Genomic DNA, 25,057 nt, shown 5'->3' with positions numbered 1-25,057 from the left:
TCAAGGTAGATTTGTTATTATTGCTATATACTCAAGAAATCTGAATTTGAGATCAAAACATGAATATAAGGCAAGAGTACAGAAGGCCAGCTTTTATTTATTGAGGTTGATGGGCAACTATATCTTTGCATATATGTTTTACCATTGTAGAACAACAGCACTTTTTTGTTCAGTCCCCCAATTTTAGGTAAGCATAAGTTTTGGAACAGATGACTAGCAGGTGTTTCTTGTTGCTCAGGTGTTTCTTGTTGCATTGATTGTTCACACATAAAAGAGCTGTGAACATCCAGTCTTGGTTTTAGCCTTTGCTTTTACTTCGGGAGTCAGAAGGCATAAATTAACATGAAGATCAGAGAACTGTCTATGAAAGAAAAGCAAGTAATGTGGAAACTGAAAGAACGGAATAATTCAATTAGAGCCACAACACAAAGATTGGGCCAAGCACACAACAATTTGGAATATCTTGAAAAAAGAAACCACTAGTGTACTTAGGAATAGACGACGGTCAAGTCGGCCAAACAAAACAACTGCAGTTTATGACAGAAAATTCATCAGAGCTGTGAAGAAAAACCCGAAAACAACTGTCAGTGACATCACCAACAACCACTAAAGTGCAGGGGTGAAAGTATCACAATCTACCATTTGCAGAAGACTTTGACAGCAGAATTACAAAGGCTACACCGCAAGATGCAAACCCCTCATCAGCACCAAAATAGAAAGGCCAGATTATAATTTGCCAAGAAGAACAGAGGTGAGCTAGTGAGTTCTGGAACAAAGTTTAATGGACAGATGAAGCCAAGATAAACCTTTACCAAAGCGATGAAAAGGTGAAAGTTTGGAGAAAGGAAGGAACTGCATTTGATCCAAAGCATAGTGGAGGTTGTGTCATGGTTTGGGCTTGCATGGCTGCCTCTGAAACTGGCTCACTCATCTTTATTAATGATGTAACTAAAGACGGCAGCAGCAGAATGGATTTCGAAGTGTACAGAAACATTTTCTCTGCTTATGTACAAGAAAATGCCTCCAAACTCACTTGGTAGCGCTTCACCATGCAGCAAGACGATGACCCAAAACACACTGTCAAAGCAACCAAGGAATTCATTCGGGAAAAGTGGAAGGTTTTGGAATGGCCAAGTCAATCTCCTGATTTAAATCCAATGGAGCATGCTTTGCATTTGCTGAAGAGGAGACTAATGTCAGAAACCCCCCAAAACAAACTACAACTGAAAATGGCTTCATGAAAGGCTTGGAAAAGCATCTCCATGGGAGTGCTTGGTGATGTCGATGGGTCACAGGCTCCATGTAGTTATTACATGCAAAGGATATGCAACCAAATACTAACTATCATACTACTTTAATTTACTTTAAGTTAATCTGTTCCAATACTTATGCCAACCTAAAAATGGGGGGAATGAACAATACAAATGCAATTGTTCTACAGTAGTATGATCTGCATGCACTGAAATACCAATAAATAAAATCTCACCTTCTGTACTCTTGCCTCATATTCATCTTTTGATCTCAAATCCAGATTTCTTGAGTATATAGCAACAATAACAAATTTGACTTCACTGTTCTCATACTTATGGAGGGCACTGTACATCGTCACCGCCTCTCTCCTTCCCATTGAGTGTACATCAGGTTGGATAGTGTTTTGTGATGTGGGTGTGGTTGGTGTCACGGAGGGCCAGTGTGTTCATGGCTTGAATGATTTGGTTGTGGGGTTCATGAATATGGCAGGGGCATCAGTGGCCTATATACCACCTCCTGTGTCAACATTGACTTGCATCTTGACAGATCAGCTTATTTGATTTATTAAAATTGATATGAAGCTTTCAATAAAGTTTCGACACAGATAACCTTCACAGAGGGGAAATGCAAGTACAGTAGACCAAAGTCCAAAATTGCAAATACACCAAATGTTGATATTATTCTTTTCAAATCTCCTGCTGCGGCACTCAGATTAGATTGTTGAGAAATAATAATGCATAATAACATTTGTGGAAGCAAAATTATGTGTGTGAGTTTTGGAAAACTGAAAACTTCTGTTGTGTAATTTTGGCTTGTGCATGAGTAGGCCGACACAGACAGCGCAGAGGCACGCAGACATGCAGCAGATGGCCAAAATGGCCAAGCATAAAGTAATTTATTTTGAATTTCAGCATAAGTTTCTTCATCAATATGGTATTGTGGTGGTGGTGATTCGTATGCAGCCTGTGACTGCTTGGATGCACGATTTTCTGGGGGCACAGTTGTGCCACTGATGCAATGAGCCCTCCACCCCCCCCCCCCACACCTCCCCCATTTCCAGTAAGCTCGTACTCAATTTGCCGACCTCGGAAGGATGACAGGCTGAGTCAACTCACCTGGTGTTAATTCAACGGACCACAAGGGGTTCAACCTCATGACCATAAGATCTCAAGCCAGGCACCTTGAACCGTTATGCCAACACCAGGCTAATATAATATCTGCTTATGCCTAATCCCAAATCAGGCCTGTTTTCCTTCACTTCTCATTTTAGGCCCTTCCTCCTCCCTTACTGGGGAGAATTTAGGGGTGCAATCATAACCTTTTATCCATGTTATTATATTCTCCTGAACACATGCATTTAGTTGTTCAAGCAACTTTCATCAGTATCACCTATAACTAGCTTGTTTAATGCCCTGTGAAACATCGGACATTTTGCTGCACTCGTTTCCCGTTTTATATATTGTTATTCATTTGTGTCTCTATCAAACCTCCACCTCCACAAGACTCCTTTCTCAGACCCCTTGCCCTCCCACTGCCCTATAGTTAAATATTGTAATATTATTCCTTGATTTTAATGATGTATGATGTTATTGGAATTTGAAATGAGAAAACAATAGAGGTTCTTTGTCAATGGATATTGTTATCGAGTGGAGGTTGGCTCATATCAAGCCTCTTTCTATTAATATGAAAGCTAAGTCTTTCAACACAGTATGACCAAAAACCTGCTTGCGATTCCTTTCTGCAGACCAGGCAGTGGCCTATATGGCATTGACAGCATGCCAAACCTGCGGAGACGGAAAACGATCCCACTCGTCAGTGATGTGGTGAGTCGGATGTTTTTGGTGAACAACACTCACAGTCACAGCAGAAATGGACATATTCATGCACTTAACTGAACCCAATTAGTTCTGATTATGAACCAAACTTGGCCTGATCTGTAAACTGATGGTGTGATCCTATCCTCCTTTTTATTCTTCTTTTGTGTGCAGCACAGGGCTGTGGGTAGCATCATTTTCTGGGGGGCATTGCTGGGATCCCCTCCTGAATTAGTTTAACCACAAGGTCTACGTACAGCTTGCTCTCATCTCCCACATCTTCCACTTAATAAAACCAAATCAGACTCTGATCAACCTGGCTGTGTTACACTTTCAGCCAGCTTTACTTGACATTCACATTTTGAAGAACTAGGGCATGCCCGTACGTGGGTGCCCGTTCCTTGCCAAAAAAAAAAAAAAACGCTACCCGTACGCTCTACCCCGCCCGTACGCCCGTACGCCCGTAAACAAAAAAAACAACGCTCTTCGCTTCCGCCCTTCGCTCTGACTGAATTGGGAGAAATAATGCGCATAAGAAATCGAGAAATTATTATTTTCTCCGGAAGAAATCGAATTACGAACCATAATGGCGCACGCGCTCGGCTCGGCTCGTTCTGTGATTGGCCGCCGGAAGTGAAGTCTTCACTGTCCGGAAGGTCGCAAATCGCAGTTACGATGAATCGCAAATTAGTTTTAATTAGTTTTAAAACATAGTTTAACGCCAACATAGTTTGCCAACGTGAAATAAATGAATACGCTCTCAAATGTGCCGTCCGAGGCAGAGTCTGTTCGCCACGTTCGGCACACGTGATAGCTCGCTGCTCTCTGATTGGTTGAATCGTTTTTTGGACATAGCTCGGTAACTACTTGTCCGATTAATTTCAAACCTTGAAAAGGCACATCCTCGGGTCCCCAGCAATATACCTGGCAAGTTTAAAGTATATCGGACCCGTGGTTGTCGAGAAACAGCGGTCACAGACATACATACATACATACATACATACATACATACATACATACATACATACATACATACATACATACACACAGAGATTACTGGAATTATAGATAGATGAGCGTTATTGCTTATATGGCATTATTGCTGGATTTCCCATCTTCCAAGACATGAAATTGAAACCCGGGGTTTGTAAAATTGAAATCCAGATTATAGTTCTGCTTCTTAGGTTTATAATTTACAAAATTTGTTTGTGATGTGGAATGATAATAGATACAAATTGATAATCTGAATTTCAATTGTAAATGACCCCATGTCTGGGAAGAGAGGAGCTCCAGCAAGAATGCAGTAGAAACAATAAAGCTCAATTATTGTTCATTGTCTGTGTCAAGGATAAGCTTCTTGGCGATGTGCTGTCTCCTGCAACTCCAAATTCATGTCTATCTGCAATTCAAACATGGTTGCCCATCAACTTTCTCAAACTCACTGCTGCTAAGATCAACATGATGACCTTTGGCTCTTCATCCGTTTTTGAAAATATCCAACACAGGTGGTGATACTTTGGGATCACTATCTGACCTATGCTTCAGGAGTTTTAAATTTAGGTGGCCCTATGGAACCAACGATTGTCTATGTTCAACATATTGCTAAAATTTCTCAATTCTAATTTATTCTGTCATAATGTTGTGCTTGGATAACTGCAACTCACTTTTGGCAGCCTTTCCCCTTACATCCTATTCAGCATGTGGTTGGAAGGTTTGCAAATTTGATCACACCAATGCAATTCTCCGAAGCTGCATTTCACTTGCTCCCAGTACACCAATAGAAACAATGAATAATTTGTCTTGCTCGTAGGACAATGGATCTGCATTGGCAGACAGGTAGAACAATGCATGAAATCAATAGGACGTCGATTTTGGTATGCTAACCACCACGGGAAGAAAGGAGAAGCTGACGCTTTGGGTGTTAACAATTAGTCAGAGAAAAAATGGCTAGATTTGAAATTTGCTGATGGACTTTAAAGCCAAACATAAATTGGTTTCTGCTTATGTTTCTGACATAATCACACTTCATAACTTCGCAAGAAAGCTAGGATCAAAGATCTGTGCTCTACTGGTAATTGCCATGAAGACGTTTGGTGATCAAGGTTTGTGGAACCCAACGAATCTCTCCTAAAATCACATCTTTTACAACTATTTTTTCTTAATTTTCGTTTACTTTTGTTACTGCTTTATTCGAAGCAAAGCATTTTACAATTTGCTTCTAATTAAATAAATCGATATAATATAGTGATTGATTTGATTGCTTCACTTTCTGCTGACCTGTATGAGATCAACAATAGGTCGTGCATCTGAAAAGTGACTTTCAACTCGAGTAATAGCAAAAGTTTTCATGCTATCTCTCAACTGGGATCTTTTATCTCGTTCTGAAATAACCTTAAATAACCATACCCTAACAGAATATGATCCTGAAGATTAATATGAAACCTGACAAGTGCAAGATATGGAAAGAATTTCACGGCATCTTGCACTTCTGGCAACTCTGGAATCCTGACAGTGCTCTTGGTAGGATTTGAGATGACTGAAACTCAGCGACCGCTCCTCTGCCACTGCAGACAGGTTAATGACCTTCCTAACTCCTACCAGCTTGTAACTTGGCTTTCCTTATTGTTACATATTACCTCCCCAAACTCCGGTTACGGTGCCCCTCAGAGTCTCGAGAGGGAACGCGGCAGAAAGATTTGTTATTTTGAGTGTTCTAATAAACCATGGTAAAACCACACCAATGCAATTGTAGAACAAAACAAGTAATTGTATTAAGAACTCTCACATACACAATAATAACACTCTTACAGAAAGTACAATGAAAATATCACTTGCATCAAATGAACAATACATATGATGGTACCATCATTCCCCAATTCTCTCAAAGCAAGGAACTCACGATACGCCAAACGTGAGTGGAATGTAACACTCCCAACGTCCGTGCACGAATCCCCACCCGGGGTGAAGGTGGAAATCGTGCAGAACGACAAGAACAGGCAGTTATCAGTGGGACTGCGAATGAGGAGTTTCGAGGTGAGAGGTCGATATGGGAATTGAGCCGATATGAACCAACGGCGCTCCACACGATGAGGTCGACATGGAAATCCCAATGAGAAACACCAGGCGGATGGTCTTTTCGAGGGAAAATTGCGGATCGGCTTGTAATGGAGGCGCTTGTCTCCCCCCCCCCCAACAATAGCTCACACTTGGTGATAAAACCTGAGATGCAGGTTTAATTGCAATCACAATATGTGACGATGTCGCGGGCAATCCCTCTCCTGGGAAGCCTCAACATATTCGCGACAATATAAAAACAAGTACAAAAAGTTTTAATTAAAACAAAAGCCGCGTCGATGTTACACAATGCCTAGATGCAGCTGTGCCTATAACGTCGATGTTATAGGCACAGGACATTCCTATTGATTCGATTACTTGATGTTATTTTTGTGCAAAGTGAAAATATATCTCGGCAATTTCCCGTGTGTGGCGACGAATTTTTAATATATCTCGGCATTTTCCCGTCTGTTATTTCAGGCGGTGTATGACTGACCATGCCGCGATTTAAAAAAATATATATCTCGGCAATTTCCCGTGTGTGGCGACACGTGAACGAAGCTATGCTCCTCTCTCCACATTATTGTGACGACGTATAAATTAAATATTTCATCGTGACGATTGTCATCAAATGGACGAATTTTTAATATATCTCGGCATTTTCCCGTCTGTTATTTCAGGCGGTGTATGACTGACCATGCCGCGATTTAAAAAAAATATATCTCGGCAATTTCCCGTGTGTGGCGACACGTGAACGAAGCTATGCTCCTCTCTCCACATTATTGTGACGACGTATAAATTAAATATTTCATCGTGACGATTGTCATCAAATGGACGAATTTTTAATATATCTCGGCATTTTCCCGTCTGTTATTTCGGGCGGTGTATGACTGACCATGCCGCGATTTAAACAAAATATATATATCTCGGCATTTTCCCGTCTCTTATTTCGGGCGGTGTATGACTGACCATGCCGCGATTTAAAAAAAAAAAATCTCAATGGACTTGAAGTTACAGGCCTTTGAGAATTCATTTCGTTCTATAAATGGCAACTTTCATCGGATTTTCTTCCCGTTTTTTTTCAACCGAGTCTAAAACTATGTTAGCGACTGTGAAAAATGAAATGATATATCGAATTTGATTTGAAATAAAACTGTGTGAGAGAGGAAGACACCACGGGCCTACAAAACAGGCCTCAAAGCTATGCGAGTTAATAAAATGGTGGATATTTGTTTATATGAAGGCTCTCCCAGAATGGGTGGAGCTATGGTTCCCAGAATGGGTGGAGCTTTGAGGTTTTGTCTTCTCTGCAAGAACAAGAAGAACAAGAAGAAGAACAACAACAACAGCAGAGGGCACTCTATGAGCAGCGTCTGCGACGCGGCTAAAAAGTCTGCTCGCAGCCTCGATGTGATTCACAGCTGTCTCCTCCTCATGGCCATCTCTTCCTCTCCCCTCTTCCGGTTTCTTTGCCAAGTTTTCCTTTTTCCTTCACAAACATTTATTTTTACCTTTTACTAAAGTCATCTCCATTTCACACAAAAATCGTAACAACAATCTTACCTGAAACTAAAAATCCTAAAAGTACATAATAACAACAAAGGCGGAAGTGACGAAACTGTAACACTTATCCTCGTTTTTTTTTTACATATTTGCCCATCCCTAGACCTCAAAACTGAAACACATTCATTGACCAACTCGATACGCGTAGGTCCAAGCTGACCGCTCACCATCATTATTTTTCTGCTCTTTTCTTTTCCCTGTGGAGCAGTTTCTCGATGTCCAGGCAAACTGGACAAACAAACAAGAAAACTTTCATTCATGGTACCTAGTTACCATTATCTCATATCAACACTGCTACTTACCTTCAACTAGGTTTCTTCTGCATAGTTCTCTGCTTCCTCCTCCCCACATGTCTGCTTTATTTTCACTGACTGAGGTCAGTGTTTGATCCTTTCTCCATCTATTGTCTTATTCTCCCATGTGCTACAACCTAGTTGGTGGGATAGGCTAGAGGTATGCCGTCTCACCGCCGATCTATCTATCCTAGGTTTGAATGTCGGCCCAGCTATAAACTGTCATCCTGATGTTTTGCAGGCAGGGAGAGGCATCGATGTGATGGATGTTCCTCAGATGGATGTTAAACTGGGTGTCCCATCCACCAGCATTAGTTGGTGGATGTTAAATATCCTGAAGGCCCTAAAGGTTAAAGGTTCTTCGTGAAAGTAGGCAAACCATTACCGAACCATTACCCTGACCAAATTCCAAATTCTTGTTCGAACCCACTTCATCGAATGTCAGGCTGTGCCAGCCAGTTGGTGAAAGACTTGGGCCACAACCTTTCCTTGGCCAACCCCACTAGGTTGGAAAATTGTGACCATTGAATTGTATATAATCAGCCCCAACCTGCAGCAGTTCTTTAATCGTCCGGTGCCTGCCCCTCCTTATTTCTGAAATGGGTCTTTTCAGGTTCAGTTCCATCACGCTTGACCCTTTTAAAATTAGATTGCAAGTGAGCAACCTTGTATGTCCCTCAACGTTTGCCTTTCTTGTGCTCTTCAGTCAATAAAGCGTACCGGTAATTCCCTTTATGTATTTGCTCTATTTGGCTTCCTCCAACAGTGTATCTATCATACAAGCTGGTACGATAGTTTTTCCTCCGTTGCTTATACCTAGCAAGCAGAAAAAAGTGACAAGGATCACTAAGCACAAATGGAGTTATAAAACTTAATAGTTAAATTCTGTATCCTTGGCCTTGGGGAGTGTGACTTACCCCCAGGACAAATAAGCTCAATACAAAGAGACAAGAAAAATGTTAAGTGTTAGCAGGGTGGTGGGAAGGTCAGCATGAAAACCCAGGGAGCTCAGAGGACACCAAAAGCAAATTAAAATAAAATAAATCACAAAAGCCTCCCACGATCTTTCAACAGCAAATGTCTTTGAACATTGCTTTATAATTTACTTATGCGCAAATTACATACACTCTGTATGTGCTCGATGTGGGCACTACAGGCCTTGTTATTATTTTCCATCTGAGCCTCATTGAAAGCACCGAGCCATTCTGGGGAAGGTATGAGGTGTGTAGGTGGGGAAATAATGGCTCTTGCTGCACACTTGTTCTGCTCGGCTGTTTTCTTGTTTTTTCTGGCAAAGTTTCTAAAATCACTTCAGGGTCTTAATGATGGAACCGGATCATTGTTTGTTGTGCATCAATCCTCAGTGTCCTTTAATGAAAGCACTTGCAACTCAACAAGAGGTGGCCATTTGTTTGCAAATATACTATGGTAAGCTTGGTTATCAATGCTTAAATTTGTGTGAAGGTCGGTCAGGTTATGGTAACCAAGCATATGGTAACATTTTGCCCGAGAAAAGACACTGATAGATACAGGGATGTTCGTGATTAATACAGAACACAAACATATTGTTCAGGTTAATTAGGTCATTTGGAAACCATGTGGAAATCAATACTGTGTATGTGATATAGCAATATGAAGGGAACTGATTGAACTGTAATGTTGCTTTAAGATGCTTAAAGTGAAGGCCCACACCACACCTGATTGGTTTTTATGATACGACAACACAACAACAACAAGCATTTTAAGGCCATTTTCCCTGCTAGAGCGGGGGTTAGCCTTGTGGGCCCCATGACAACGTTCTCCATTTTGCCCTATTTTCTGCATCTCCCCTTGTTACCCCCCTTGCCCGCATTTCTTCTTCCACCATCTTTAGCCAAGTCTTTATCGGTCTTCCCCGTCCTCTACTTCCTTCTACATTCATTTCCATCACTCTTCTCAACCAGTCACTTTCATCCTTCCTCAACACATGACCAAACCATCTCAACCTGTTCTTCTTCACAGCATCAATCACAGGCTCTATTCCCATCATCTTTCGCAATTCATCATTTGTCTTCCTCTCTCTCAATGACACTCCGCACATCCACCGAACCATTCGCATTTCCACCCTTTCCAACCTTCGTTGCTGCTTTACGTTCATGACCCATGTCTCGCTCCCATAAATCATAACACTTCTCACACATGCAGCATACACCTTTCCCTTCAGCTTCAACGACATTCCCCTCCTCGTCAGCACGCCACTCAGTTCCCGAAACTTCTTCCGGGATTTTTATGATAGATTGAGATAATTGTTATTAATTTCACATATACAGGGGAAAGATTGCAGTGTTTCTGCAAAGGGAAGCCGTAGATGTTGTCCAGAGAACAATGGCAATATGTACAGCAACAAGCTAAGTGGTCTCATAGAGCACATAGAACGGCCACACTTCATTTGACCTGAAGCTAAGAAAATCTTTCTCATTACCCATATGTGGCAAATTTGTGGCAAGCTTCTGGATATCCATCAATTTGGTTGGAGAAAAGCAGTGAGCACTCTTTGATATCTGCTCACTGTACCATGTAGTGGTTGCACTGGGTGAGAGGCCCTGATTCTGACATTTGCCTAAGGGTCTTATGAAGCAGTGTTGCTCTCATCATGTACACAGTTCCACACCTCTGCCAAGCTCAAAATTGGTAAAAACTGATGGGAGAAAAAGAAAATTTAGTTTGAAATCAAATCTATCAATCAGGAAGTCTTATTAAACATCGTAGTGCTGGTGCGGAGGTTTGCTCTCCACTATAATGACATGTAATTGGCTCAGAATTGAATCGATAACTTGCTGACGGATTAGAAAATCACTTGTCACTCGTTTGCTCTTTCTTGGCACTTTATCTCAATTTTATATTTTTCACTCGCTATTAATAAGGGTCGCATTTCAGGAGTTTAACGAACGACAGTTTGTGATTCGCTCTTTTTCGACTTTGCAGAAGTCGAAAGCCAATTGTTTTCAGCCAATTATTGCTTTTACTTACTTTGCCTGGTGTTGGCTTAGCGGTTAGGGTGCCGGCTTGGGATCCTAGGATCCTGGCTTTGAATCCCAGTCGATCGTTGAATTAATGCCAGGGGGGTTGACTCAGCCTGTCATCCTTCTGAGGTCGGCAAATTGAGTACCAGTTCACTGGTAATTCCCTGTGTGTCGCAAGAGGCGACTAACAGGGTTGGTGAGAGGAAGGACATCCGGCCATAAAACATTGCTTCAAAAAAGGGGACCACTGTGCCCGAAAAAGGCCAATCCCTGCTCTGCGGGGGAAAATGGCCTCTGAAGGTGGTTCTTTTTCTTTTACTTACTTTATGCAAATGCACTGTTAAGCCGTCAGCATAAATATTGCACAACGTTATTGGAGAAATTATTTATATATACAGTCACGTGAAAAAGTAAGTACACCCCATGTAAAGTTTTGACTTTTTCAACATATTTCAACATACAGCTATTTGATCTTCATTTCAACAATATTGAAAGATAAAGGTGATATAATATAACAAATATCATGAAACATTTACATTTTGTACTCCATTGAATAATTTAAATAAACATAAATGCAAATTTCGCATGTGGAAACAGTAAGTACACCCCGACATTTATCACTACTTCAAATACCTAAAATTAGAATCAGGTGCACCAGCTCAGGTGCAAATGATTAGAACATCGTCAGAGAGGATCTTGGAGGAACCTGTCATATTTAAACCTCAGATATTTAGTTTGGTTTGCAATTTGTTGTTGAAGTGTGCGGCGTCACCATGCCTAGATCAAAAGAGCTCTCTGAGGCCTTCAGAAAGAAGTGTGTAGGTGGGGATGACTGTGTAGATGAAGTGTGTAGATGCCTACGAGTCTGGGAAGGGATTTAAAAAGATCTCCAAACAATTTGAAATCAATCATTCGACTGTCCGGAAGAACATCTACAAGTGGAGAAGATTCCAAACAACTGCTAACTTGTTCAGGCCAGGCCGCCCCAGCAAGTTCAGCCAGAGAGCAGACCGCAAGAAGCTGAAAGAAGTCTCGAAGAACCCCAGAATGTCATCACGGGACCTACAGGTAGCTGTTGCCACTGTTGATGTCAAAGTGCACGAGTCTACCATTAGAAAGAGGCTGCACAAATTTGATCTACATGGGAGGTGTGCCACGAGGAAACCTTTGCTGTCCAGAAAGAACATCAGGGAAAGACTAAAGTTTTCCAATGAACACCTCGGCAAAGACCAGCACTTCTGGAACAATGTGCTCTGGACAGATGAGTCAAAGGTAGAGCTATTTGGCCACAGTACCAGAAGACATGTTTGGCGAAAACCAAAGACAGCATTTGACCACAAGAACCTGATACCAACTGTAAAGCATGGTGGTGGAAATATTATGGTTTGGGGGCAGCTTTGCTGCATCAGGGCCTGGGCAGCTCACCATCATAGAATTCACGATGAATTCTTCATTGTACCAGAGGGTGCTTGAGGATAATGTGAGGCCATCTGTCGGCAAGTTGAAGCTCAACCGACGGTGGACCTTGCAACATGACAATGACCCTAAACATACCAGTAAATCCACCAAGGAATGGCTGAAAAGAAAGAAATGGAGGGTTCTGGAATGGCCAAGTCAAAGCCCGGATCTCAATCCCATCGAGATGTTGTGGGGGGATTTGAAACGAGCTGTGCATGCAAAAAAACCCTCAAACATCGCACACCTGAAAGAATTCTGCATGGAGGAGTGGGCAAAAATTTCTCCCAGTCGATGTCAGAGACTGGTAGACAGTTATAAGAAACGCCTACTTGAGGTTGTTTCTGCCAAAGGGGGCAATACCACCGATTAGAGCCAAGGGTGTACTTACTTTTTCCACATGCGAAATTTGCATTTATGTTTATTTAAATTATACAATGGACTACAAAATGTAAATGTTTCATGATATTTGTTATATTATATCACCTTTATCTATCAATATTGTTGAAATGAAGATCAAATAGCTGTATGTTGAAAAAGTCAAAACTTTACATGGGGTGTACTTACTTTTTCACGTGACTGTATATAATGGAATATATATATATATATATATATATATATATATATATATATATATATATATATATATATATATATGTGCATGGAGTAATGAGCAATTCGATGAGCGCACGTAATGACGTCGCTGCCATGTACATACGCTCTGCCTGTCAAGCTCTCAAGAGAACCATCCGACAGAGCAGAATTTTGATCTTTGTTCAGATACTGTCATAAGTGTATGAAAAACTGACAGTTACCGACCTGGTTTCGCCCTTTTGGGGCTCATCAGGGCAACACAGTGAGTCCTGCATACACTTATGACTCTGAAAACCTTTTCGGTTATATACCAGTTCATATGCGATTTCATACCATCAGTGGTGAACCGCCATTAAGGTATCCCATCCAGCTATGCTGTACCTTAATTCGGAGGTTTTCAGAGTCATAAGTGTATGCAGGACTCACTGTGTTGCCCTGATGAGCCCCAAAAGGGCGAATCCAGGTCGGTAACTGTCAGTTTTTCATACACTTATGACAGTATCTGAACTAAGATCAAAATTCTGCTCTGTCTGAGGGTTCTCTTGAGAGCTTGACAGGCAGAGCGTATGTACATGGCAGTGACGTCATTATGTGCGCTCATTGAAAGCTGGAGAACTGAAATTATATTTGGATATACATATATATATATTTCTTGGATATATATATATATATATATTTTTTTAGTTTGTAGAACTTTCTGAATGACCCCATGTGCATACACATTGGAGACATTTGAACGTTGTTTTTGACGAAGCCATCATTATTTTGTGATTCCAGCAGCCTGTAAAGATTTTTCTTTCTCCAGGTCACTGCCACAAATCTACAGATTTTGATATATTAGGGTAGTTTCTCAATTGGGGATGCGGCATTGCGGCATCCTTTTAACCTGAAACTTAATGATGATTTGTCCTGTCAATGTATTTGAAATACGTATTTATCTTGTCAATGTATTTGAAATACGTATTTATCTTGTCAATGTATTTATCCTGTTCTTACAATGTATTTGTCACGACGCTTTTTGAAAAAACAAGCGGGGGTAAATTGTAATCGGCTCTGTCTAAAGCCTGGTGTTGGCTTAGCGGTTAGGGTGCCGGCTTGGGATCCTAGGATCCTGGGTTCGAATCCCAGTCGATCGCTAAATTAACACCAGGGGGGTTGACTCAGCCTGTCATCCTTCCAAGGTTGGAAAATTGAGTACCAGCTTGCTGGGATGAATGATCCTGGTGTGTACCCTGGTTTAGAATAGGTACACCGTATCCCTGCGCATCGTAAGAGGCAACTGAGGGTTGGCGTCAGGAAGGGCACCCGGCCATAAAACATTGCCTCAAACAAGGAACCATTATGATTGTCATGGGGCCCGCAAGGCTAACCCCCGCTGTAGCGGGGAAAATGGCCTTAAAACGATCATTCATTCATTCATTTCATTCATTCATTTCATTCTGTCTGTCTGTCACGCTATCTCCTCCTATACGGTTGGGCAGAAATTCACCAAACCTGGTAGTTATTATCACCACATGGCAAGAAAGTACAAGAAGAAAGAAGCGAAAGAACCACCATTAGAGGCCATTTTCCCCTGCAGAGCAGGGGTTGGCCTTTTTCGGGCACCGGGGTCCCCTTTTTGAAGCAATGTTTTATGACCGGATGATCTTCCTACCACCAACCCTGTTCGTCGCCTCTTGCGACACACAGGGAATTACCAGTGAACTGGTACTCAATTTGGCGACCTCGGAAGGATGACAGGCTGAGTCAACCCCCCTGGTGTTAATTCAGCGATCGACTGGGATTCAAACCCAGGATCCGAGGATCCCAAGCCGGCACTCTAATCACTAAGCCAACACCAGGCCAACAAGAAGGTACAAGAGCAGGTCATTTATGGTTCTGTCCCCTGGGGTGGGGTTAAAAGGTGAAATACCTAAAAATGCGATTACGGGCACATTTTAAAACAGTTTTAAATGGAACTTTGTATATGCAATAAACATCAAGAGACAGATGAAATATGTGGCGTTTTTTTTACATTGACCCCTTGTTCATGCCACAACAGGTGGGGACTTGGTGTCACAGGGGGTCTAAATGGGGGGGGGGGGGGGGTGATTTTCAACTCAAAATGTGATATTGGGTCATTCCTGGTGGAACGTTTTCCCATCTTTAATCTTTGCCTTAGATGGGAAGCGTGGGGATTCGTGATGGCTTGCCATCAACTTCTCTATCGTCAGATATAATATTCATTTTCTTAACAGTATTATTGATAACACGATAATAAGAATAATAACAATAATGATAATACTGTAATGACTTCCCTTACTCCCACGTGAAAGTGAGATTGGCCGAATGCTCAAACCTGTTTCACAATCCAGCTTGCTCGGCCTGCCATTTGACTCGAGCTGATTTGGGTAGGAATTTGGTCATGGAGCCAGTGATAATTCCACCTACTCCTTGTGAAAGAACGTGCAATCTTTCACGATCAGCAACTAATGCTATCAGATGGGCTCACAGCTGAACGTCCCATCGAGGGACGGCGCTCTTTGTAATCCAGTGCCCAACCTGTGAAGCGCCAAGCTGACGGTTTACATTTTTAGGCATCGACTCGACCACAGACTAGACATCAGATCATGAAGCATGGTCTATTGGTCTATACAGACCGTTGATGCTGCCGAAGGAGATTCTGTGACTAAGTTTACAATCCTAGTCATGTCGTCACTTCGACACAGCACACACACAGTATAGAGTAGACTCAACTAATGATAATAATAATAATAATTATTATTATTATTATATATATTATATATTATATTATATAATATATGTATATATATTAAAAAAAAAAAAAAAAAAAAATAATAATATATATATATGTGTGTGTGTATATATATATATATATATATATATATATATATATATATAAATACTATGTAATAATAATAATTATTATTATTACTATTATAAGAATCAATGTCATTATATTGCTGATGAGTAACAATTGTTCTTTAGATTATAACTAATCTAAGTGTAAAACAGTATGTAACTGGATGTAAATTTTATTAACGGATATTTCCTCAATTCTTTCCCATGCATCCTTGGCGGTACCACAGGCAATGGTAAGTACGTTGGGTAACCATTTTCACATTCTCTTTCACTTTTTTTGATAAATAAACATTGGAATTGCCTTTTGAATTATGGAGTTTTATGATTATTTGAAAGATCCAATTTGCTGAAACAGACATGCAATCACAGTGGGCTTATAATGCGCACATTCTTTGGTCACGGACATAACAAATACTCGATGTTGGAAATGTTGTATTTCTGTAAGTCTTTTGTTCAAGCGGGAATTTTGTTTTCTCTGATGGATAGCGCAAGCCTTGCAGACATGTAACTCAACACAAGTAGAAAAGGTCCAGAAACATCAGTGTTTTTAATGGTGTTTTGACTTTCTCTTCATCCATACATTGCCAATTTTGTTTAGGAATAATGAAGGCTTGTAATGTTTAGAAAACAGAGCACCTGGGCTTTCTATTTGAAATAACAATTATTCAAAAATGTTATTTTATAATATCTTTATTTCTCCTGCAGTGCCACTCCACCAAATCTCTGAGCTTCTCGCTCGATGGGCTACTTTGTTTCTGCAAAGCATTTTTGTGATGTGCATATTGTCTTGAATTTTATGCTTTCCAGATTTGTGCTTACAAAGGTCAATGAGAGTTGATCTTTGTATTGACAGTTAATCTTATTGATAATGTTTCACAAAAAGGGAAAGAAGTGGTGGAAATGGAGCTGTGCAGACAGTTTAGCTTTATCAAAGAGCATATTTTCAAATATGTTTGATTTGAAAGGTATTTGCTTAAATCTTTTACAGTATCTGTGCATTTGTGTTTATATGATGTTTTATTATTTGTTCTTTCATTTTTTTCAGGATATGTAAGTGTATATGTATGTATATATATATATATATATATATATATATATACATACATATATTATAAAAGGAGCCGTGTCTGTATCTGTTTGTCGTGTTATAACTTGAGAACGGATTTCAATAAATCCAACAATGGTGGTTTCGCGTAACTCTTAGGAGTGTTTGTGATCACCAAAAAAGTTAAAAAAAAAAAATTAATGGGCAAATGGACACGCATGTCAAAACTGCAAATGCCACCACATGACATTGGTTATCCCAGCATGGAGACCAGGACTGCCAGGAATCCTTTTTTTTTTCTTCCCCCATATATTAGCTATCACAGCAACAATGGTATTTCTGTCAGCGAAGCGACGGGTCTTATATTCTAGTATATGTCATACAAAACACAATGTCTGTTTGTGTGTTTGTACAGATGTTTGTCCCCTTTCATAAGAACGATTTGAGTGAGGTTTTAAAAGGCCAATCTTTCACCACGAATGTGTGTCCACTGCGGTCTATTTTTGAAGATGAAACAAACTTGAAAACATTTTTCATATAAGAGTTATTATGTCTCTTCTATTGGAATTGTAGATGGTGGCTTGAAAACCCGAGCCTCGCGGGCGGTGCACAGAAGCATTTTTAAAATAACAATAAATACAAGGCGCAGACAAGTGAAATTCGCTGCACATGATGTGCAATGCGCACAGAGTAAAACAAGTGTTCATTTACGTATATATGATGTCGAATGAATAAAAAAGATCGAAGCACACTTTGCACTAGGCCAGGCTTTAGACTTTGGCACGCTCACGAGGCTGCAACATCAGATAAACTGTTCGAACCCGTCATTTTTGACAGGCTTTATACTAGTACATATATATATGTATATATATATTGCATGTTGTTCACACGTTTATCCGAGCAGAGCACATGAGCTTCACATGTTCATTTTGACCTGCCAATGTGTTGCAGTCTCTCGCCGCAATGCAAAGGAAAGGGGGCTTGCTGTCTGCCATGGCAACACGTGCTTCACTCAATGATGATGAGCTTGTAAGTACTTAACCAACAGTGAGTTCTGAGACCTCGACATCCGAAAATTCAGATGGCAAATGGTACAAAATGAGCACAAATATGAATTGTTTTTTTTTTACATTGACTAAGGGCTCGTGGGTGAGGTTGTACATAAAATATATTGCACTACCGTAAAAGGAAGTGAACAGACGTCGGTGTATTTTACATTAATTGGACAAAGATTGGTAGGTCATCCAAATTTCAACATAATATCTGTTGGATCATGCAGCATAATAAATGAAAAAGTAGATTTTTTGTGTGCTATTTGTTTAACCAGGTTCTCACTATCTATTATTAGGACTTGTATGTAGACGTGATCACAGTTTAGGTCAAATTTATGCGGAAATACAGAAAATTCTAAAGGGTTCACAAACTTTTTCTCACCACTGTATATAGTCGATGCTGTCAGGTGTGAATGTCAAATAGGCCAACAAAGTTGTGCAGAATTCCAAATGTGTGTGTGTGTGTGTGTGTGTGTGTGTGTGTGTGTGTGTGTGTGTGTGTGTGTGTGTGTGTGTGTGTGTGTGTGTGTGTGTGCGCGCACATGTGTGTGTATACGAACACAATCATTCTCACATGTTTGATCCACAGGTCTTTCATTCATTCTCCTGTGAGCTTCAAGTGTTTGTGGCAGTATGATTTATAACCTTTGCATTAATTCTTCGTCAGACCTACTTTGCATGAAATATATGTCTTTAGAAGTTCTTAATTAACACACCAATCTTCAAAATCTTTCGGTGCATTATAAATTACTTGGGTAGCTCACCTCATTTAAGTGGATGAGAAATTAATAACGTAAATCATCGGTGTGTCAGATGTGAAAGTTCTCAAAGGGTGGTTCATTATAGTTTGGACACATTCCATCAGGTGCTCAGAATAATTCGCCATAAAATAAGAAAAGCTTTGAGCTGCGCCTGTTGCTGCATAGTTAAACATCTGATGAGTTCCATACTGCTCTGGACCACACTTAGCTGTGATGTGTGTGTGTGGGTGTGCGTGCATGTAAGTTGTTGTTTTTGGTTGCTGTCTCCAAACGTGGGTGTTTCTCAGGAGATGGTACTGAGACCTACCAGGTGTTAAAATATCCACCATCCTGTGTGTGTGCGTGCAGAAAAATCATGTTTACAAGAAGACGTTGCAGGCGCTCATTTACCCGATTTCCTGCACTATTCCACACAAATTTGAGGTGTGGACAGCCACAGCACCAACCTACTGCTACGAGTGTGAAGGGCTACTCTGGGGAATTGCACGGCAAGGAATGAGATGCTCCGAGTGTGGTGTGAAATGCCATGAGAAGTGCCAAGATCTTCTCAATGCTGACTGCCTCCAGCGTAAGTCAACCACTCAATATTTGTCGTGCTCACAGATACTCAACCATACTGTATATGTGAGTGTGTGTATATATATATCTCTGGACATGTCTGGGCTGTCTCTCTAGACATGTCTGGTCTCTGCCGATGGCATGCAACGCCACATCCTCTCATTGTTTATTGACTTCCTCCACTCTCATAGTCAACACATACTTCTCGCTCAACGGGATCATCTCATATTCTCTCTCTGTCAAGGCTGTAGTGTCACACGTCAGAGTCCTGGGCCCAGTCCTATTCCTAATCTTCATCAATGATATTTCTAACTTTCTGGAAAAGCCTCTTTATGTATTTGCTGATGACTACCTTCTTTGCCATAGGATGCCTCATCCATTATATAGGCAGGGAGCACCCTCTTCCCTCTCTGCAGACCTTGTTGGAATCACAGGCAAACCTCACAAAACTTGGAATATGTCTTTCAATCCTGACAAACCTCACAATCACTCTGTTTCTTCAGAAGAACTGCCTGCTGAACCCAATGACGGATTATAATGGGGGCAAATTGGGCATTTGCTCCTGGCCCCAGATCTTGACCGGCTCAAAAAAAATAGTGAATAAAATGTTTTATGCAGTTTCTCTTTTACAAACAAAAATAGCTGTCTGGACATGGTCCAAACTCGTAATCTGTTCTGTTCTTACTAAAATAGCGTGGTATGGACATGCGAGTGAATCATGCGAGTGCGAGTGCGTGGTGTGTGAGTAGTGCGATGTTCCTGATGAGTGAACAGTGTAAAGAAGGCCTCGAGATGTTCTGTGTGAGTGAACAATGTAAAGAAGGCCGTGAGTTGTTCCGAGTGAGTGAATGGCACAAAGAGGGCTGTGAGTTGTTCCTAGTGAGTGGACGGCGTAAGGATGGCTGTGAGTTGTTCCGAGTGAGTGGACGGCATAAGGAGGGCTGTGAGTTGTTCCGAGTGAGTGGGTGGCACAAAGAGGGCTGTGAGTTGTTCGGAGTGAGTGGACGGCGTAAGGAGGGCTGTGAGTTGTTCCGAGTGAGTGGATGGCATAAGGAGGACTGTGAGTTGTTCTGAGTGAGTGGACGGCATAAGGAGTGTGGTGAGTTCCGTGTTTGTATGTGTGCGGGTAATCAATTAAATGAGGAAAATAAAAAGACGTATTTTATAACTCCTTCAACTTTTGGATGAACTTGGTAATCTCTTCAACTTGGTTTGGTCATGTGTTGAGGAAGGATGAAAGTGACTGGTTGAGAAGAGTGATGGAAATGAATTTAGAAGGAAGTAGAGGACGGGGAAGACCGGGGAAGACTTGGCTAAAGGTGGTGGAAGAGGAAATGCGGGCAAGGGGGTTAACAAGGAGAGATGCAGAAAATAGGGCAAGATGGAGAGATTGTCATGGGTACCGCAAGGCTAACCCCCGCTCTAGCAGGGAAAATGGCCTTAAAATGCATGTTGTTGTTGTTGTTTTCAACTCTAAATATAAATAAGCCAGACAGATGAGAGATTCTTTACTCAACCCCAGACAACCTGTGCTCCGGTGGTAGTGCTCATGTTTACACCGACCCGGAAATAGTCTTTGCCCCCGGCCCTGACAAGGCTTAATCCAGCACTGGCTGAACCCTCCCCAACAACTTCTTTAACAAACCTCTTGAAGAAATAGAGTCACTCAAACATTTGTGCCTCACAATCAGCCACAAACTCTCTTGGGCAAATCACATATCTAAGTTGGCCTCCAAAACCAACCTCCACCTCGACATTCTACATTGTATAAGGTCTTTCCTTGGCACATCTGAACTTTTATCTACAGACTTGGCATTTAATATGGAATTTTTTTTTTGTAGGGGTGAACTTACTTTTCAAGATGACTTAGAACCAAAAGTTCATTGGAATTATGTTCAAATTATTCTAGATTTTGTTAATGTGACCTTTAAAAGAAACAAAAACCACATTTGACATTTCGAAGCAAATAAATTGATCCTTGAAAGTGATGTAAACTGATATCGAACTCAATTCACAGACAGTACTGTGTTAAACTTCTGTACGTTTTCCAGAAGTATCTCTTTATTTTGCACATTAACCAAAAAAATTTTCAACAAAAACAAAAGCTAAATTATGAATGGGATTACGGACAGTAAAATTACAGTTCAGTACTTCGTGTAACACCCACGAGCATTCAGGAGAGCACGTATACGTCGAGGCATGCTGTTCACGAGATTTGCCAAGGTTTGGACAGGAATCGCTTGCCATGCAGTGACAATAGTCTGCTGCAATTCACGCACAGAGGTAGGCTGCTGGTCCAAGTTGTCGATTTGACGCGTTAATTCTGCCCACAAGTTCTCTGTCGGATTCATATCCGGGACATGGCAGGCCACTCCATATGCTCTACACCACGGTCAGCAAGAAAGTGTTGGATCATGCGAACACGATGAGGCCGTGCATTGTCATCTTGGAAGACAAAGTTTCCTCGAAAGGCTGCACGAGAAAATGGAAGCAATGTTTCTTCCAGAATGACCCTGTACTTGAACTGGTTCAGGTTTCCATTCAGAATAACCAGGTCAGTTTTGCCCCCTGCATGAAAAGCAGCCCAAACGGTCACCCCACCACCTCCAGCTTGGACTCTTCGCACGATACAATCTTCGTTGTGGGCTTCATGCACTTGTCTGCACACTCGGACGTGGCCATCTTGACGATAGACCAGAAATCTAGACTCGTCACTGAAGGTCACGTGATTCCAGTGTCCTGGCTGCCATTGACGGTGCTCTCTGGCCCACTGCAATCGGCGCTGGCTGTGTTGTCTGGTCAGGCGTGGCTTTCTCAGGGTACGCCTGGCACGATAGCCTGCTTGAACCAGTCGTTGGTTGACTAGCCTTCTGGATACAGGCACATTTGTCAGTTGCTGCCACTCAGCCCTAAGCCGATTAGCTGACTTGGTATGGCCATTGCAGACTAACCGGTGCAGCTGGCGATCATCTCTTCTTGTGGTTCTGTGTGGACGTCCTGGCCTCGGTATTGGAGTAGGGACACCCCTCTGAGCATTTCGTTTCAGGATCATTGACACCTGACCTTGAGTGATGCCATACTGCCGAGCAATAGCACGCTGTTTCATGCGAGAATTTCGTAAAGCCACCACTCCATGACAAACAGCATTGTCAAGTTGACGGACCATCTCCAGAGGAAGCGGCAATAACTTTTGTAGACGTGCAGCAGTTGTTTTCCACTAATAAAGAACACAACAACCCTTATATACCCGATTGTGAAGCCAATCGTCAAATGTACCTGTCCTTACATTTTGTCACGCCACCTGTGATATAATCCTGTTATTGACTTCTTGCTGCGAAAGACAATCAGTGACATGGTTCTTTCAACAAAGACATCACCGAAGGGTAAAATAAACTCACCAGATTGATATACTGAGTTCAGAAAGTAAACCCAAGTGAAGGAAAAAATTTTTTCCCATATTAAATGCCAAGTCTGTATTTACAAGGGCTTCTTCCACAGTTTGACGGAGTGCTGATCTTCCCATTGGACTGGCACCCCTGCCTCACACTTTGCACACCTTGTCGGCATAAAAACTGAGGCCTTTAAAATAATTGGTATCTCCCATGATGAAGCTGAGTCTCTGGGCCTATTACTTTCACATCACAGACAGTTTGGTGGTCTCTCTGTCTTCAACCACCTCGTTTCTGGTCTTGCACCCTTTGCCCTTTTCTAGGTCTGCAGAGTGTGTATGGTCTTTTCTGCAGAGTGTTTTTCCCTTCCGTTGCTGTGGTCGGAAGGCACCCTTTGCCCTTTGCCCTTGTGGTACCCTTTGCCCTTTTCTAGGTCTGCAGAGTGTGTATGGTCTTTTCTGCAGAGTGTTTTTCCCTTCCGTTGCTGTGGTCTGCCCGTAACCCACTTCTGGTGGAACTCCCAAATCCCAGGCTCACTGCTCACTTCCACTCATTTGTTTCTCTTTTATCTCACCTGTGGAATCAACTTCTTCAGCCTGTTCAATCTCCTTCCCCCCAGTGCTTCGATCAAGACAACTCTTCACCACCTTCTCAGGTTCACCGCCATCTCCCATTCATTCCCCTGACCTTTCTACCTTCATTAACCCACCCCAAGCCTACCTCTTCCCATGCTCCCTTGCTATTGGGTGCCTCACTCCTCTTCAATTGTTTTTGTTACATTTTTACTTCTTCCCCATTTTTCCCCTTCCGTTGCTGTGATTCAGAGTTTGCAACTATATCCAGCTTGTTCCTCAACCGCTTTGTCTCCCCCCCCCCCCCCTCTCGATGCTCCCTTTCATCCCCTTATCTCATTTCTTCCTCTAATTCTCCTATTTATTTTCCTCTACCCGGCTATTGGTGTGTGCCCCCCTCCTTTTCCCACTACTATTAGTTAAAGGTGGGCGCGATTCGGAAAATTTTAAGGCCGCTTACCGCTTATCCGCTCCGCCAGCCCGTGTAGTCCGATTCGCTTATCCGCTTCAGCGGCCGAAAATTTTAGTCCGCTTACCGGTTATCCGCTTATCCGCTTCGATTCGATTTTTTTAAAGCGCTTCGACGTTTTTAAAGCGATTTTTGACGTTTCTAAAGGGAATTTAATGCTTTTTAAGCCTAAATAGCCATTTCTAACTACTACAAAGACAAACAAAGCTTTTAAGATCAAAAATATACATTTTTATTTCAATAACATTTATTCAAAATTTATTGAAATAAAGTTTTCCACTCGACTCTACTCTACTCTACAGTTAATTTAAATATAATTTTAATATTTGCAAGTTACATTGAAGAAAAATCAATTTGCCCGTCCTTTCTTTAACAAGAGAGTCTACTACTAGTCCACTTCTGGCTGAGGCTGGAATTGTCTGTGTCCATTGTCACGTTGATCTCAGCCGACTCGATTGAGTCCAGCGACATCCTGCTCTCGCTGCGCGTGAGCTGAGGGGTCAGGGCGCAGATCTCCTGACTGTCCTCCACGTCCCCCATCATGTTGACCGCCGGGTTGTGGATGTCGCTGTGCTGGGACTGCTGGGTTGCGTCGCTCGTGTGCCTGTCCCTGGCACTGCCGCTGGGCTGGAGAGTCAGAAATCTCTCCATCTTGACGTTATTGCCGCTCTAGCGTCCAATAAAATATTCAGTTTTCACTTATTATTCACTTAAATAAATATTCACAATTCTAGAGTAACGGCTCAGGCTAACAGCTGATTTGGCGAATCGCGATGCGCTTTAATTTTTCGGTAGTCCGCTTACGCTTATCCACTTCGGTTTCCGGGGGTTGTTCCGATTCGCTTATCCGCTTCGAAAACGTTAGTCCGCTGCAGCGGATAAGCGGATAAGCGGACTTTCGAAGCGGACCGCCCACCTTTGTTATTAGTCCCCTATCGGTGTACACCAACCGGAGGGGACTATAGGTTTACACTCCGTCCCTCCGTCTGTCAGTCTGTCCGTCTGTCCGTCCGTCACGCAAAGAACAGTTTTCCGGACATTCTTTCTAAACTCTTAATGCTAATGATTTCAAACTTGGTACATGGTTTCCTCATGATAAGTTACAGATCAAGTTCGAACTTCACGACGTTTCGATCATTTTTGACAATGTTATGGCACTTTGAACTTTGGGAATTTCCCCAACAGTTTTCCTGACGACAGACTGCCGGTGGGGGACATGTATTGCAGCGCAATACTCAGAATGCTTGTTTTTGCTATGTCATATCCTAGTCTGTTTTGTGTTCCATGTGTTCTAGCTCATATATGAGCCTCGACTGTATACAA

The 25,057-nt window shown here is 41.8% G+C and overlaps 1 protein-coding gene across 1 annotated transcript in view; it reads left to right on the top strand.

Moving 5' to 3' along the window:
• LOC137422153 (protein unc-13 homolog B) overlaps positions 1-25,057 on the top strand; it is a 745,568-nt gene that overhangs the window by 223,657 nt on the left and 496,854 nt on the right. Inside the window, exons 8-10 of the mRNA XM_068108912.2 lie at positions 2,996-3,074; positions 17,885-17,962; positions 19,095-19,314. Of these exons, the coding sequence (XP_067965013.2) occupies positions 2,996-3,074; positions 17,885-17,962; positions 19,095-19,314 (377 nt within the window). The remainder of the gene's footprint in view (positions 1-2,995; positions 3,075-17,884; positions 17,963-19,094; positions 19,315-25,057) is intronic.

The sequence above is a fragment of the Myxine glutinosa genome, chromosome 2 (genome assembly GCF_964187855.1).
Source record: "Myxine glutinosa chromosome 2, kmMyxGlut1.1, whole genome shotgun sequence".
NCBI classification, from domain to species: Eukaryota; Metazoa; Chordata; class Myxini; order Myxiniformes; family Myxinidae; genus Myxine; species Myxine glutinosa.
This window is presented reverse-complemented; position numbering and strand designations above follow the sequence as displayed.